Raw genomic sequence first — 16225 nt, 5'->3', positions numbered from 1 at the left:
TCTTCATTAACATGTTGACTGCGGTAGACGCCTTAAAGCGCAGAAGCACTTTGAGAGTAGTTCAGTCTCACTCATATAGCTCTATATGAGATCACACCCTTTACTCTTTACCATTACTAGTATTTAGCCCTTAAAGCAGATTCTGCATAATGTTGAAAATTGTTACATAGTGTGATACAAGCACTGGAAATTATCAATCTTAACCAGGCTCTACGGTTAAGTTCTATAACTGCCACTTAGTTCACTATTAATTTCATATTTTTAGAGCTTCTTTAGTGAGATGACCTTTACTCGTACTCAATTTAGACTCTTATATTTGTTCTTATAATTATGGGAAATGTCTTGTTTAATATGCATCTTAACACTTTTGAGTTTTTCTTGTAAATTTTATTCTTTTTCAATATTCAAGTGATAAAGCGCCAAAAGGTTTCATTTTAAAGGTAAAAATAATATGTATCATATTATTTTTACTTTTAAAATGATACATCTGGTTTCTACTATTAAAAATAAAACTGTAAGAGTTTTGAAATTTCAAATTGTTGTTATGGACTAAAATCAAGATGGATGCCAGAACAGCCAGATATTAGCAGCAATAACAATTTTAAATTATTTGATGTTTTTTTTTTAAGTACATAAGTAGTAGAACTATCATTATATAACTGTTGTTACAATTTTATTAAACTTATGTGTTTTATAAACATTTTCAAAACTAAAATATTTATATTCTTTACAGAGCTATGGGTAAAGTTTACTGTTTAGGGCCCACTTTCCGAGCTGAAAATTCAAGATCTCGACTACATCTATCAGAATTTTACATGGCTGAGGCTGAACTCGCATTCGTAAAAGACTTGGATAGTATCCTAAAATTGATGGAAGGCCTTATCAAGACAATGTGTCAAACCCTGATGGACACTTGTGCAGAAGATGTGCACTTGTTTGTTAAAACCCAAGGTGAAGAAAATTGTTTGAATATAGAACACTTACTGAAGTCACCGTTTACGGTGGACAGTTATGATAATGTGTTTAATGTGATTGATAACCACAGATCACTTTTTACCGAGCCCCTCAAAAAAGGAGATCCGCTGAGCAAAGAACATGAACTCTTTTTGGTAAAACACAACAATAATTTGCCAATTTTTGTCGTAGACTGGCCTACAGGTATTAAACCATTCTATATGAAGGCTCATACTAATGATTCTTCAAAGGTAAGTTTTTAGTTACTGAATATAATTTTATTACTTTCAACTATTGTGTTATTTTATTTTAAAAGTATTTGCATTGTTTCAACTAATATTTTATACAATAAAAGCCAAAAATTTTGTTTATTGTACACATTAGTAGGTTATTGTAGTGATAAACACTATACTGCAGAGAAGTTGAACATTTCCAAACTAATGTTAAAATATTATATGATTGTAACTAAAATATTTATAAATGAACCTAAATGACATTTATCAGTGAAGAAACAAACTATGAGTAAACATTATTGAAAATAATTCAGCATAGGTTTGCACAAACCTGCAAAGCCCAAGGTAGCAAGGCATTACTCAACCTATCCGAGAGCCTACTCGCAAATGTGAGTGAGGTCTTGATTTCTGTTGAATAAATGCTCAGAATGATAGTGCCCACTCATGGAAAATTAAAAAAGTTGAATGTGCTCTTGTGATACTTTGACTGCACAAACAACTGTGACATTTCTATTTGACACACAAGTTTGTCAACAAACATTGAATGTGATAGAAGCTCTACAGTAATTTCCCATGAATATGTTTGTGGTAAAACAAAAGAAACTACTACAGCCTCTGCTGGGGTGCTATAGACACTTTTAACCCTATATCTGCAGAAATGTTAATTTAAAAAAGTAGTGATCCTGATCTTCACATCTTGCAAGCTTTTTCAAAATCATTGTCATTTCATAAAATACTGAATCTCCATTATATATGTGCGTGTGCGCGCGTGCATATAATTTTTCTTATCAACGAAATGCAGTTTGAGAAACAATCACTAAATTTAATATATTTTTATTCTAGAAAATATATATTACAATCATGTGAAAAATTAACCAAAATTATAAGATATTTATGAAAATGTTTGTTAAAATTTGAACGCTTTAAGTGAGTAGTAAAAAATTGTTTTAATACTTATAAGATCAATAATTTATAAAGTTTAAAAATATGATGTTTTTAATTTTATGCAGTCTATAATTTGTACTTTCTGTATATATTTGTTTACAAATATGTTACAGTGAGATAAAATGCAAGTATAAAGTTACATAATTATTTCAATTTTTTTAAATACTTGTAAAAATCTAATAACATTTCTCTTGTGTAAATATAGTGTACTATTAAAAAAGTATTAATTTTTCCTCTCAAATTACATAAAAACAAATAAAATGATAATATGATAACAGAAATAGTAAGGTTTTTGTGAAAAAACCCAAGATAATCTAAAAATTGGACCATTTCTTTCTCTTTAAATAACGTATGTTTTTACAAAATATTCTATATATTGTGTTGTTTAGCTAAATGAAAATATGCAGTGTGATTACATCCGGTTGGATATTGTAAACAATAACAGAATAAACTTATAAAGTTTGTTATATCTAAATATGTAAGTGTCTGCATATTAAGAAAATAATGTTTGAAAAATGATGATCTCCTATGAATGAAAAATATTAATGAAAAAATTCAGGATTTGTTAACACGTCATATACATAAGATTTGTTGAAGTAGAGCTAAAAATAATAAATAAATGTTAACCCTTCAAGATAAATTGATGGATGCTATATGTCATCCTAACATATTACCAGTGGCGGTTTGACAGATGATTTATTGAGAACTAGAGTATGACGAAATTGTAAGCAAGCTATCTACACATCTAAAACATCAAGTTAGATTAGCTGCATGGTCTAAGACGCTACTATTGTATGTGGGAGTTTGCCTTGAAATCATAATAAACCATATAGCCCTGTTGTAACCTCATACAGCGAACTTTACAAAACTGTTTTTGTCACATTTAAAACACAGGGCGTGCCCGAAAATTACGGTCACAGGTTCGAATCTTAAAAAATTACAAATGCTAGATAGGTTATGAGGCAAATTGAAGGACTTTCACCGCCACAGAATTTGGTACAAATATTTTGAAAATCTTTCATCTTGCCCAAATAGCAGGGATTTTTGGAAATTGTTGTTTTTCTTTTTTACTATGGTATTTTTGTCCTTTAATATGAGTGTACATTTTTTTACTGCAAAGAGTACAAGATGAGCTTTTAATCAGTATGTCTTATGACCATTTTTACAAGCTTTTCTTACAGCATAAAAGTTTTTAAATTCAAAAAACTTTACAACCCGTTTTCAACAAATTTTAAAAGAGAACATAGGTCATGTGGTATTAAAGGTTGTTAAAAAAGAAACATAAAACAAATTAAAACTCAACAAAGTTATATCTCTTCTAAGTCACAAGTTATTTGTAAAAGTTGTATTTTATTACGATTCAAGCATTCTACTTAGTAATTACTAGAATACAAATAATAATTAGTCAAATGTACTATAGAAATGCAATAGATAGAAAAAAATCACTACAGTACCATAACCCAGATGTCCTATAATCAGGATTGAGTAAATACCAAAGAAAACAAGATCAACTTATGAATGATATATTTTCAGGTGCACGCTGTTGATCTACTCTGCACAAACGTAGGAGAACTCTGTGGAGGCAGTCTCAGGGAAGATGATTTTGATACTTTAGTGTCAAAGTTAAAAACCCATGACCTGGAAGATAACCTTGGATGGTATTTGGAACTGAGGAAATTCGGAAACGTGCCAACGGGGGGTTTTGGCATGGGGTTTGAAAGGTTTCTTCAAGTAATTCTAGGAATCCCTAATATTAAAGATGCCATTCCTTTTCCTCGTTGGCCTCACAACTGCAAACTCTAAAACCTAGCCCTGACTTACCAAGTTCTAATAAAGATGTCTAGGTATTCTTATTTGTTCAAATAATTTCACACTCACCTGAGTGGAAAAGTGGCTTTGTGTTTTTGTTTAAATATAGAAGAATTTGATCAGACAATGTGTTTCACTTTCCATTCAAAGTGAATGTGAAATTATTATCCTATGAAGAAATGGAATGTCTTTCAATCTTGAAAGAATTCCATTTGCTCCCCAAAAAGTTCAACACTTTGGCCACAAAGTTGTTGAAATATCCAACACAACATACACTACTACTGTACTCTTCCATAGCTAACATGTTGTATGTATCCATTCTTAAATCATACCTTGGTTTTATTATGGTAATGTTAATCATTACTTTTAAAGTTAAAAACTCATGTACATAAATTTAATGATCTGTTTGGGTCCATCAAAAAGCTTACAGATTGCATTTCAAATCTTCTTTAACTTTAAATTTTGTATGTGGTATTATAAAGTTAAAAGAGAGGAGCTTAACAATATATTTAACCACTAAATTTTAAAGTAGGTTGAAAGAAAAGACAGAATGTGTGCAATAAATGTAAATTTATTCAAAAACATAAGTTCCACCAATGAACAAATAAATCTAACAGAGCTAATTAATTTAATGCTACATTAATTTGGTTACATAAGTTGTATTGCTCTACAGAGAACCCCCTAGTAACTAAAGGATGAAATGAAAATCAACATTTCAGTAGAAAAAATATTCATTCAAAAATAATATATATCTACAAAATATTACATAAGAGCAATATAAAACATTGATCTTTTTTTCTTATAATACTTTGTACAATATCTACATAATTTAAACATTTATAATAATTTATACAACTAACCTTTGGCCCAAAAATTAATATCCAAACCTGTTGCCCAAATATTATTTATATTTACATGATAGAGCAAAGGCCGGACATTTCACTTCCTTTTAAAACTGGAGGCATTTCTTGTAATTTTTGTTTACGAAGCAAGGGTTTGACAGACTGGGGTACTGGTTCTTCACCAGGAGGTGGAGGTTGAGTGAATAACGATAACGTTGCAGGTAAGGTGGTATTTGAAGATTCTGACTCTACAATTTCAAGTTCATTCTCTTTTTCTTTGGGTTGAACACTGGATTTTGTAATGTTGATTTTTATCTTGGGAGGGCCGCCAATGTTCATTTGCTGAGGAGTTTCCTCAAACTCCACATTACCATCAATCAAACATGTAACCGTTGCATGTGTAGTATCCACTACTGGAGCTGGCAAAGGGACTTCTCCTTTCTCCTTCTTTATATCAATACCCGAGACAAGACCATCTTCTTCGTACTCTCCTCCTAATGTATCAGGATCTTTTTTAATGTTCCGCACCACTTCCAGTATTTCTTCTGTACTTAAAACACTGTCTTCTTTCTTGTCCATGACCAATACACTGTCATCCGTTTTGTCCAGGATCAGCATCAAGTCATCTTGGGTGTCTTCATCTTTCAATTCCTCTGCAGGAGTCTTTTCCAATTCAGTCTCTCCTTCAGCTGCTGGAAAATAAATGATTTTTAATAAAACAAACCCAAATAATATAAACATTTAGGTAAAGTTTTGTTAAGCTCTGATATTCCATTATTTATCTGCATTGAAATAAATACAGCTCATAGAGGACTGTATATCTGTTATAACTTAGAGAACATTGAACATGAAGTTTATTTAGGCTACAACACTATATCAGAATGTGTCAACCCTTCTAGTCAGTACTGATTATGTATGTCTGATCGTCCAGCAATGTTGGCCACAGGACAATATACACAAGTCTTTGTACAGTAAAGTTAGATCATTCATAAGCCTGACAGTATAAAACTGGCTGAACGGGAAACATGTTCATATTAAGGACAGTTATTCACAATAAATTTCAGTAGTTAATTATGTATGGATCATTTTCAGAAAGGCAGAACCATATTTTACAGAAATTCCTCAAATTATATTGTTTTCTATTTCTATCTACAATAATCTACCAATTGTACATCATACAAATTTCAGGATAAAGATAAGGCTCTCATGTCAACCTGTCCCGAAAACTGAAGCACACAGCCCATGGCTGTGTGAGTAGGTTTTGGCTTTTTTAATTCATACAAAATAATTTAAAGAGACTAACGTTAGATATTGTTGTTTTGAATCTCTGAGAATTATGTCTTTACTAAGATGGTTTTAAAAAACTAAGAAAATGTTAACATTGAATAAAATCCTATCAACATACATAATTTATTGTCAAAATATTGGTTCCATAGAGAAATGAAAATATGTCAGGGGATGCTTATAAATACATGATTGCCAAATTTACACAAAAACATTCACATAGGGATATTAAATAATATTTAATTAATTCTGTGACATGAAAATAACAGTATTTAGTAGTGCAATTGTTCAAGATAATTAAATGGATCTTGCAAAATCAGTTCTATAGGACTGAATAGCATATGTAGAATTGATTTACAGAGATCTAAATGATATCTCACCGATCTGCAGATTAAAAAAGACACAAAGAAAATCTATTGAGGGTGAGATGAGCGCAATTTGGGGGGGGGGGGGGTAGCCTGAATAAGTAATAATATATCTCTCTCCTTTTGTTTTACATTTTAAATGTATACTTGCAAAATATCAATGGTTTTAAAAAATGTGTTTACACAACACATACAACACAACACCAATGCAATGTTAATACTGCACCACAGAACACATCAAAGACCACTTACTCCAGTGTGGTTATATAAATCATAAATAAGATTGATCACAACATTGTTTTTCTCCATAGAAGAACTAAGGGCGACCTGCAGTCAAATCCTAGCTCAATATCAGAACCAACAGAAGTTTTATTATCCAAGAACCATGGTACTCAGAAATCACTGGTTTATACAGTTTTGTGTAATCATCTTTTAGTTCCTTATACAAGGTATTAAAGTGTGTTCAAGATAGCTTCTTTCCAAATAGAACAGTTTAGTAGCTCCATAATTCACAGAAGTATTGTAACAAGCCACATAATAAGGTAAATCACACTAAATTTTTATTTGGAAACAACATTTTTTTCTATAAGTTAACTTAATAATGAAATTCAATGTTGTTCTTCAATATGTAATAGAACACTGTTGCGCATTTAATCTGAATAAAAACTATTTTAGACTGTAGATTATTAATATTACCTCATTTTAATATGTTTTGAATTTTTTACAAAAACCTACTTTATGTGTAATACAAAATTATACACAAAAACATCCAATTGTACCATAAATTTCATAAAAACTTATCTGTAGCATTTGATGTACAGATACAGGTTCATGAGGTTTTTTTAAAATTCTGTCAAGATTATTCCAATATTATTTTCATGAAAAATGAACAACTTGCTGTATTTTTACAACTTTGTATTCTGTACCATACTTATGGGAGACAATTAAGTAAATATCTCTAAGATAGTCAAATTCTTCGTAGAAGTTTGCCAACTATGAAGCTCGTTACAAATTATGTTTTCTAATGTCAATGAACTGTACAACATCAAATATGAATTCCAAACATACATTTATATTCATAGCCACACAGAAAGCTACAACTATCAGTTTGAAGAAGTCATTTTAGTTTTACATTCTGCTTACTGTAGCAGCTAATTGCAAACATTTGATATAGGCCTACAGCAGTATGTTATGTACATTAAGAGGATGAGTAATTCATTTTGTTGCTTTGTAGTGTATCCTTTGAATATTTTCATGTTAGCAAACTATTCATAATAAAATTATTGTTATTAGATCTTAATCAAGACATTGGATTTTTTTAAATAAGGCCAATACACTTAATAACCAAATTTTAAAATATTAGTTTATAAAAAAATCAAAATTTCAAAAACAAAATGCTTGATAAGTAAAAAAAGTACGATGTTCATATGATAAAATTTATGTCTTATAATAAAATTACCATGAAAAAACTGTAGAGCAAATTACTTGTAACACCAAAAATTGTTTTACAAATTATGTCCTCATTCCCATAAATATTACGTAAACAGAAAATAACAAATAACATAACTTAGGTTGAGAATGAACACGTGTTATTATTCAACAACAAAATTCTAGCAGAACATAATAATACTTTACATAGTGTTTCTCCTTATTTGGGTTCTAGAAAATTAACAGCTATGAAAATAAAGGTTACATCAAAATGTTGCACAGAAGATATACACAACCACTCATACAACTGTCCCTGCAGACAGCGTGTTATAACAATACAATTCAACTTTTTGAGTTTTTGCTGATATTAAAAAATTCCCCTCGTTACTAGTATCTCCTACCTGATTCACAAGGTGATATTTGCCAATTCACACCAGTTTTTATAAATTCATAAAAAATTACTTACTATACAATCATATAATATATTTAGTAATGTTATTATGTCACAAAAACTGTTATCTATGAAATATTTGATTTACTAAGACAGATAAAGGTTCATGAGATTTAATTATAATTCCTCAAATAATTTAATAAAATATGTTTTTCAATCTTATACCAAATTTTCATTTGTGAATTTCTAAAAAAAAAAAAACTAGTGAAAACAATGCTTTGCAAATTCAGGGTTAAAGAAGGGACTTTATATTAACCTCTGTTTTAAAATTAGACATTTAAAAGTTTTCAAAAACCGTTCATTCAACAAATATTTTGCAGTAATGATGTTGTGTGATAAATTTAATGACAATTTCATCCTATTCGTTTTCAACTGGTAGGAAAATAAAATTGCTACTATTTTAATTGCTGGATGTATGTAGAAATACACCTCCCTGTGGATAGAAATGTTCTATTTTAATTCAAATCAGCTATTAATGATGCTAGCACATGGATTTAAGAGTTCCCTTTCAACCTGCAATAAGAAACAATAAACAACCAACCACTATTGTTAACAAACCACAATTATGCAACAGAATATGTGACTATTTATCAAGTACTGCAGGAGATATGTGACCGCAGTATGCAATAGATTTAAAGATATTACAGTACATAGACAGACATACAGTTGGTTCACACTGTCTTAAGAGCTTGTTCTTTCAAATTTTCAGGATTATTTCATGAAAGAAATATTTAACTACCAAAGTTCTGTGCTCGATAGGTCCCGAAAATTCTGTTAGAAAACCTCAGAACTCCGCATATGGCCTCTACTCTTGACTGTATTATGAACTAAGAGCAAGAGTTGTAACGGACAATGAAACATGGCTTAAGTATAGCTCAAGGGACAGGTAGCAGATTTTTATACAGAAAGAATTTATAAGTGAGCGCAAGTAATGTGTTTAAATTTAAATGGAAATTATGTTGAAAATGGAAGGAAAGCTGTATTTTTTTAAAATTTTTATGAAAAATATTCTTATATACATTTGAGATTTATTTAAAGTAAACCTTAGGTTACTTCTTAATTGCCTGTATATATTGATTGCCTGCTGGACTTTGGTATAAAAAAGCATTTCTTATTTAGGGTATAAGCATATCCTACATATAAATATGTAGGTACAATTTAGGTCAATATATTCAAAAAAGTTCCTGGAGTTATGAATATTATATTCCAGAGCTTAAGTTTCTTGTACCCATATACCCATCACTTCCCCTCATCTGACATACTAAAGAAAATTTTGGTTTTGACAATACACATCATCCATTAGCCTGCAAATTGCAGGCTGTGAAACATGCTGCACCAGCTATATACAGAGTGAATAAATATCCTCCTTCCAAACCTCAGGTTTCATCAAGAGTTGCAGTCTGACAAGTCCTGTGTTTACCTCGAAATGAAAAGAAAGACCAGTCTTTCTCTACTATCACGGACTCCCCTTTTAAAAAAAAACTAACATTTAACAAATGGTGTCATTTTCGTGTATAAACCTTTTGGATAAGTTATACTACTGTGTTCATAACTTCTATGTGTGTTCTGCGAATTTGTTATTATTACATCCTTTCAAAGCACTATACAAATTCAAATACATAAGATATTTTGTAGCAAATTAAAATTAAATAGAGGACTAAATAAGACTGGGAAGTATGAACAACAGGATTAACAAAGACCCCATTCAAAACGAACTGAGGTATCATCTTTAAAATCTACCACAATGAAACCAGCACATGCTCTCTTCAATAACTGTTTAAAAATCTAGATATTTAACATGATAGAAATATCTAATTAAGAGTCAGCTTCACATTTCTATGAATGCCCGCTGTAGTCCCACCCGTAGCGGCTACAGAGTAAAACGTAATCTACTTTCTGGATAGCCCTTATATGAACCATATAATTTAGTCTCGCCACTAGAGGTTTCAGAACGAACCGTAATCTACTTTCTGGATAGCCCTCGTATGAACTATACATTTAAATTGACATTTACAAATGTGATTACCTACAATTCAAAAGGTGTACAGTATTCAGTAAATTGAAAACATAAATTTATGTATTTAATATTTTTCAAACCAATCTACTCCTTCACTGCCATGTCCGGTAGTAGTAGATGGTAACAAAGGCCCCTGGTTAGTTACGAGACAGTACATCAGCAGTGCAAGGGTTAAACTTGTATACTGAAACTAGTAACGAGTTATCACTTGTCCTTTCACTGTCATGTTCAGTAATATTAGAAACGGTACATCAGCAGAGGATTGGTTTACATCACACACTGTAGCTAGTAAACTATTGTTGTTTATCCATTCACTGCCATGTCTGGGTCAGAACATCAGCAGTGCAGAGTGAAAGATGTATATTTCTGGTAGTAGTAGACTAATAATAGCCCAAAGCCAATGAAATAGATTAAAAGTTATCTTCCAATAAAATCGAGACTTTTTTAAATCTGGGTATAGTAATTAATAAACAATTATATAATTATAAACCAAATAATTAAGTTTGTTATTTTAAATATTGTAAATATTATCAAAATCTCAACATTTTACGTATATTAGTTCCTTTTTTTTTAAGCTACTTTCCAAAATATTTTGGCATTTCCTTGACATATTTGTACAAAATGTACAGCTGGTACGTTTATCAAATAATGATGATGCATGTTAAAAGCAGGTCTGTTGGTTAACAATCCATAGTAATGATAGTTCAATGATATAACCTCTCAGCTTCACACTTTTACTTGTTAGATTCGGGTTAGTTATTAACAATGGTGGATAACTACTTTACTTGTGTCAACAATACGAATTTGTTCCACATAAAAATTTAATATAAATCCAATTTTTAGAATGAATCAATTATTTATATCTAGATTTTTTGTTTCAATTGTGCCATGTTGATATTTTTGTAGTTATGTAATTGTTCTTTGTTTAATTTAATTTTCAATCTTTCATTCCACCTCTCTCAGGACCACACCATATCATTGTTGACGAGTTTGAAATTCAGTGTCCTGATCAGGCTTGATTCAATTCTTAGCTTATTTGGTACAAAATTCCCATACGATATTGCTGCATTGTTAAGCCAATCTTCAATTTATGTATATTTTGTTTTAGTATGATACACCAATCTTTACCAATACAATGTACCGAATTTGATTCTTTATAACCTAATTAGTTTATCGAGATTCATCCATATAAATTAATTGTTCTGAATAACTTATCAACACCTAGCAAAACCATGAAAGATAGAGGCAGGAAATATGGCACATACCTTCATAATGCGCCCAAGAGGCTTACGAAAGAACGACTATCAATTATTTCGGTAATGTTTAGAATGTAATAGAAAAAGAATACATGAATATAGTGTACTGTTTTTCAACAGGAAATTGCGTACAAAAATGCGGGTAACTGGTAGTTACCTTATATTTTCCATGTTTATAAAATTGCGAAAGATTAATTAAATACAAGGTCTGTACATTAAATATGTGCACTGATAAAATATTGTGGTTATGATGCAATATAATAGCCCTTGCCCACTGGTGGATCATCCGTTGCCTTCGAGCAAATGAGTTACCAGTACTTGTCTGTATGTTGAGCTGTGCCATGTTTTTTTATTTAATTTTTTGTGGTGTGCTTGCTTTTGACTATTTGTGAAGGTTTTAGATTAATCTCTCAACAAATTACCATTATATTAAAAGCGGTTTATGGTGATAATGGTTTAAAGAAAAGATCCGTTTTAAAATTAATTAAGCATTTTTATGCCATGAAGGTGGCTCAAAAGTTGTTAAGGATTGTGGATGGCAGGGATGATCCTCATTTAGGTAAATCAAAACAGTAAACAAAACTCTAACTGAACATTAGGGTTTAAAATAAACCTCTGTGCCCAAGTTGACACCAGACCAAAGGTTGAGAAGGGTTGAATGCGTTTGCCAACTAGAAAAATTCGGTTAAATCGATGGTAATCCTAACTAAGGCGATCACGAGTTTGACCTTGAACTATAATACTAAAGCAATGAGTGGAAAGGGGAAAATGAGCCACCAAACAAAACATAAAGGATAAATATATAGAAAATAAAAATCTAGTTCCTGTTTTTCTTTGTTACAAGATGCTGTTCACAATGAATGTCTTCCTGAAGATCAAACAGTAAATGCTGCCTAAGTCATGGCTACTCAAATGCTTGGCCATCACATACATGTTTTCTGGGTCACACTACGTTTGCCATTGCTAACATTTTACAACCTTGAAATATTTCAACCTTTTCAGTCAGGTCCTATTTATACACTTTCACAATGATTTGTTTTGCTCTACACTGCCCTTGTTTTTATGCAAATGGAATAATTTTGTCCTAGCTTTTTAGATTGGCAATCTATTTACATAAGTTAAAAGTGCATTATGTATATCATTAATTTTGTATGTACATCGTAATTACTAAAAAAAAAATAATAAAAATACATGACATGGTCACTTTATAACCAATAAATCTATACAAAATATATTTTTATTTGTCACAGAACATTTTATGAAAAATAGATTGACAAGATATTCTTATAAGTGTATTCTTACAAAAATGCAATATTTTACAATGTTGCTTAAATCTGAAAATACTTTCATAGTTTGATAATAATAGCAGTTTTCCACTACCATATTACAAACAAAACTAAATCAGTTCAAAACAACTTTAAAAGCCTGTAAATTGGTTGAATTTTTTTCTAAACACCTGATCATTTTGTATATCATTATTCCAAGGATCAAGCACATGGATTACTACTGTGAGTAAGAGCATGTATAGTTTGTGCTCTAATGGAAAGTGTTAAAGCTGATTATTTCTCAATCTTTTGACATTGTCAGTAGTTTTAAAATTGCACGTTGAACATGGTCAGTTGGCCAACAAAACTCGATAGTGGGAGCAGACATACAAAACATTGCAATTAAGGGGTTAAAGAATATGATAAGAATTACAGAATTTAAAGCTTAATTTAGAGATTTAACTTTCAACCTGCATAGTTGCAAATTGATAAAATACATTTAACTTTTACCAGCTATTTAGAAATTATAAGTTCAAATAACTGCCGATATGACAATGTTGATTACATTCATCATAGCTTTTGCAATATTAAATTTAAGTGAGGTAAATGTGTTTATAATACAGTGTACCCTAATGAGAAATTTAAATCCAAATATTATTTTGGTTACACAATTATTTATTGCATTTGTTTAGGACGATATAACTGTATTTAGTAAAATATGTTTCCTGCTCTTTGGTCATGTGAAACCCCAATTTCTAGTTTAAAAAAATGTAAAAAAGTAAACTTCTAAAAGCTTTGGAGTTTGAATACCAAACCAAATCTTAGGAGTATACACAAGGAAAGAAGAACAGTTGCATATAAAAAATAAAACACAACATGCACGAATAAATTTTGAAGTACAACAAGTTAAAAACAGTTTATATTAAATTACAAGGATGTGAATCAAAGTGGTATTATCAACATATACAGCATGACGTAGTACATACATGATATGGCTTAACATGTTAACATGGCATAAAATAAGATGTTGCGTGTATATTACAGAAAATAAATGACACTTGATACAATACAAGCAATGATTGTGTCAAAATACTGTACAATAAGCTCTGTTGTAATAAAATATAAATGATACGTTTCTTACAACTTTTAATCAATTATGATTTAAATTCCCTTCATTGTTTAAACAATAATGAATTCAATTCTATGAATCTCTACTCTCTCCCAAAAATTTTCTATATCTCAAATAAACTTATCACAATTCCATTAAAATAAAAATAATTTCAATGTCATAATCACATAAGTTTCCAATTGAAACTCATACAGAACAAGGTGTAAATAAAAACTGCAAACTAGGATGAAATGGCAATGTAATAGTGCATTCCCACTAATCAATATCATACCTTTGCCATTATCATTATCCTTAACTTCCTCTTTTTGTACAACTTCGGATACTTCCTCTTCAGATATTTTCTCCTCGGACTCCATTTCGGTTTCCACTAATTCAGGTTTTTCTTCTGAGTTATCAACAACAGATTCTGAGTCAGAAACAGTCAAGTCCTCAACAGGAAACACAGGTTTGATGTATTCAATGTCAGTCACTTCCATGATATCATCATCTTCTTCAACCTTGGGAGGTTCCTCCTCTTCCTTTTTTTCATCAGTTTCCTTTTCTTCTTCTTTAGGTTCATCTCCAGTGATATCAATGTCCTCCACAACTATTGGTTTCTCTGCAGCAGCCTATAATATAACAACTGTATTATAATAGTTATATAAAATGTTTAATAAAGTTGCATTATTCATAAGGCAGTAGTGTTTAAGGTTAGATGATAACCAACTGCAGCCATTAGTATTGTCCTAATCTGATATTATTTTACTTACTTATACCTTTAAAGCTTCTAAAAAGTGTGTCATTTACTATATTTTATTTTAGAGAAATTCTTAGGTCTTGTTTTTTTCTTACCTAAGTTAAACATTTATAACACACAAATTTTATTTAGATCTTGATCAATGAAAAAAGTTAAGTTTATTTTCTGGTTTTATATCAAATATATTACAGCAATTAGCATTGTATTGATATTCATATTATATTCAAACAAAATAATAATATACATTAAAAATATTTTATCTAACGACATTTGCATACTTTGGTTACTAATAAATACATAAATCTGTAAATTGTTAGTATTATTTTACAATTTTACACATGTCTTTCTCAATTAAATATATTACAATGTGTTATGGAGGTTTCTCAAGCAAAAGTTTTTTTAGGTATTTGTGGAGCTTTAAATTTACAAAATAAAAATAAAATATCTACTATTTCAGGTAGAAAGCTTTTCATAAATTCCATTAAATGTTATTGTTCTATTAACAGAGCAAATAAAATTAGATAAAATCATTATTTTACCATAAAAGTTAGTGAAATGAGAACAATTTACGTATATGTGTGTCATAACTCGTAAAACTGAATACTCCACACCAGTCACTATAGCATTATGTAACACAACCTGCCCAATATGATTGGCACTAAAAAGGTTAAGTAAACTTAATATTGAAATAAGTTTCATTTATATAAGAGAACAACGTTATGTTATAAATTTCAAATTTACAATATATTTCAATTTGTATAAATACTAGAAAAAGTTTAAAATATATAGCTAAGAAAAACTTGTTCTCTTAGGACAAGAAACTTAAGAAAATTGCACCTAGTTCTATAAGGACCTTTGTGCTGCTTCTGGAGAGACAGGATATTCTGGATGTGTAAGGTTGGGGGTAGGGGCCGCCTCCTATCGAGATTCATGAGAAAAAATTTAGAACACTAATCTCAAGTCATGTACCCTTCGAAGAAGGGAAAGCCAGCTCTGAACCAGCCTTTCCAGTCAAGGCAGGCAGGGGGTGGACACCCGTATGTCTAGGCTGGTAATAACCTTCGATTCTTAGGGAATGAATCCTAACAACTCCATCAGTCATCTCCCGCAGTAGACAAGACCTATCGAATTACTTTTGCACCCCTGAATCTCAACATTTGCGGTTAATGATGTGCCGCTTCTGGACATCCACAAGGTTGCCCAGATTTAAGTGACACATTGGTTTTTGTTGTACCCAGTGTGGGTTCAACTGGAAAGTATAAACCAGCCAGAAGAACCCTCTGGAGAAGCTTTTCCACTTAGTCTTTACTTAATTTATATTCAAACCAATTAACAACAGAAACGTTATCTAATTGTAATACTATTATAATTATTAAAATTACAGAAATGCATGTGCGTGTTTAGGTGTGGCATGCTCAATACTTGGTACAACATTTGGAGATTATGCTGTGTATCCTGTGTGGGTCTGGAAATGTGTTGCCTAACTGTTGATCCTGGAACTATTGGCTGAA

At 30.7% G+C, this 16225-nt stretch overlaps 2 protein-coding genes across 5 annotated transcripts in view; one reads left to right on the top strand and one right to left on the bottom strand.

Moving 5' to 3' along the window:
- The window catches only part of LOC124357396 (probable asparagine--tRNA ligase, mitochondrial), a 32218-nt gene extending 28150 nt beyond the window's left edge, over nt 1-4068 (top strand). The window contains exons 3-4 of the mRNA XM_046809155.1: nt 734-1205; nt 3666-4068. Coding sequence (XP_046665111.1) covers nt 734-1205; nt 3666-3935 — 742 coding nt within the window. The 3' untranslated portion in view covers nt 3936-4068. The remainder of the gene's footprint in view (nt 1-733; nt 1206-3665) is intronic.
- Nucleotides 4069-4492: 424 nt separating this feature from the next.
- The window catches only part of LOC124357394, a 98157-nt gene continuing 86424 nt past the window's right edge, over nt 4493-16225 (bottom strand). For 3 of the 4 annotated variants that reach the window (XM_046809151.1, XM_046809153.1, XM_046809154.1), the window contains 2 exons: nt 14250-14586; nt 4493-5475 (listed from right to left, as the gene is read on the bottom strand). In XM_046809151.1, the coding sequence (XP_046665107.1) occupies nt 4853-5475; nt 14250-14586 (960 nt within the window). In that variant the 3' untranslated portion in view covers nt 4493-4852. The remainder of the gene's footprint in view (nt 5476-14249; nt 14587-16225) is intronic. The other variant, XM_046809152.1, reaches the window with a different exon arrangement.

The sequence above is a fragment of the Homalodisca vitripennis genome, chromosome 3, assembly GCF_021130785.1.
Source record: "Homalodisca vitripennis isolate AUS2020 chromosome 3, UT_GWSS_2.1, whole genome shotgun sequence".
Taxonomy (NCBI): domain Eukaryota; kingdom Metazoa; phylum Arthropoda; class Insecta; order Hemiptera; family Cicadellidae; genus Homalodisca; species Homalodisca vitripennis.
The sequence above is the reverse complement of the archived record's forward strand: the minus strand, read 5'-3'. Positions and strand labels throughout refer to the sequence as shown.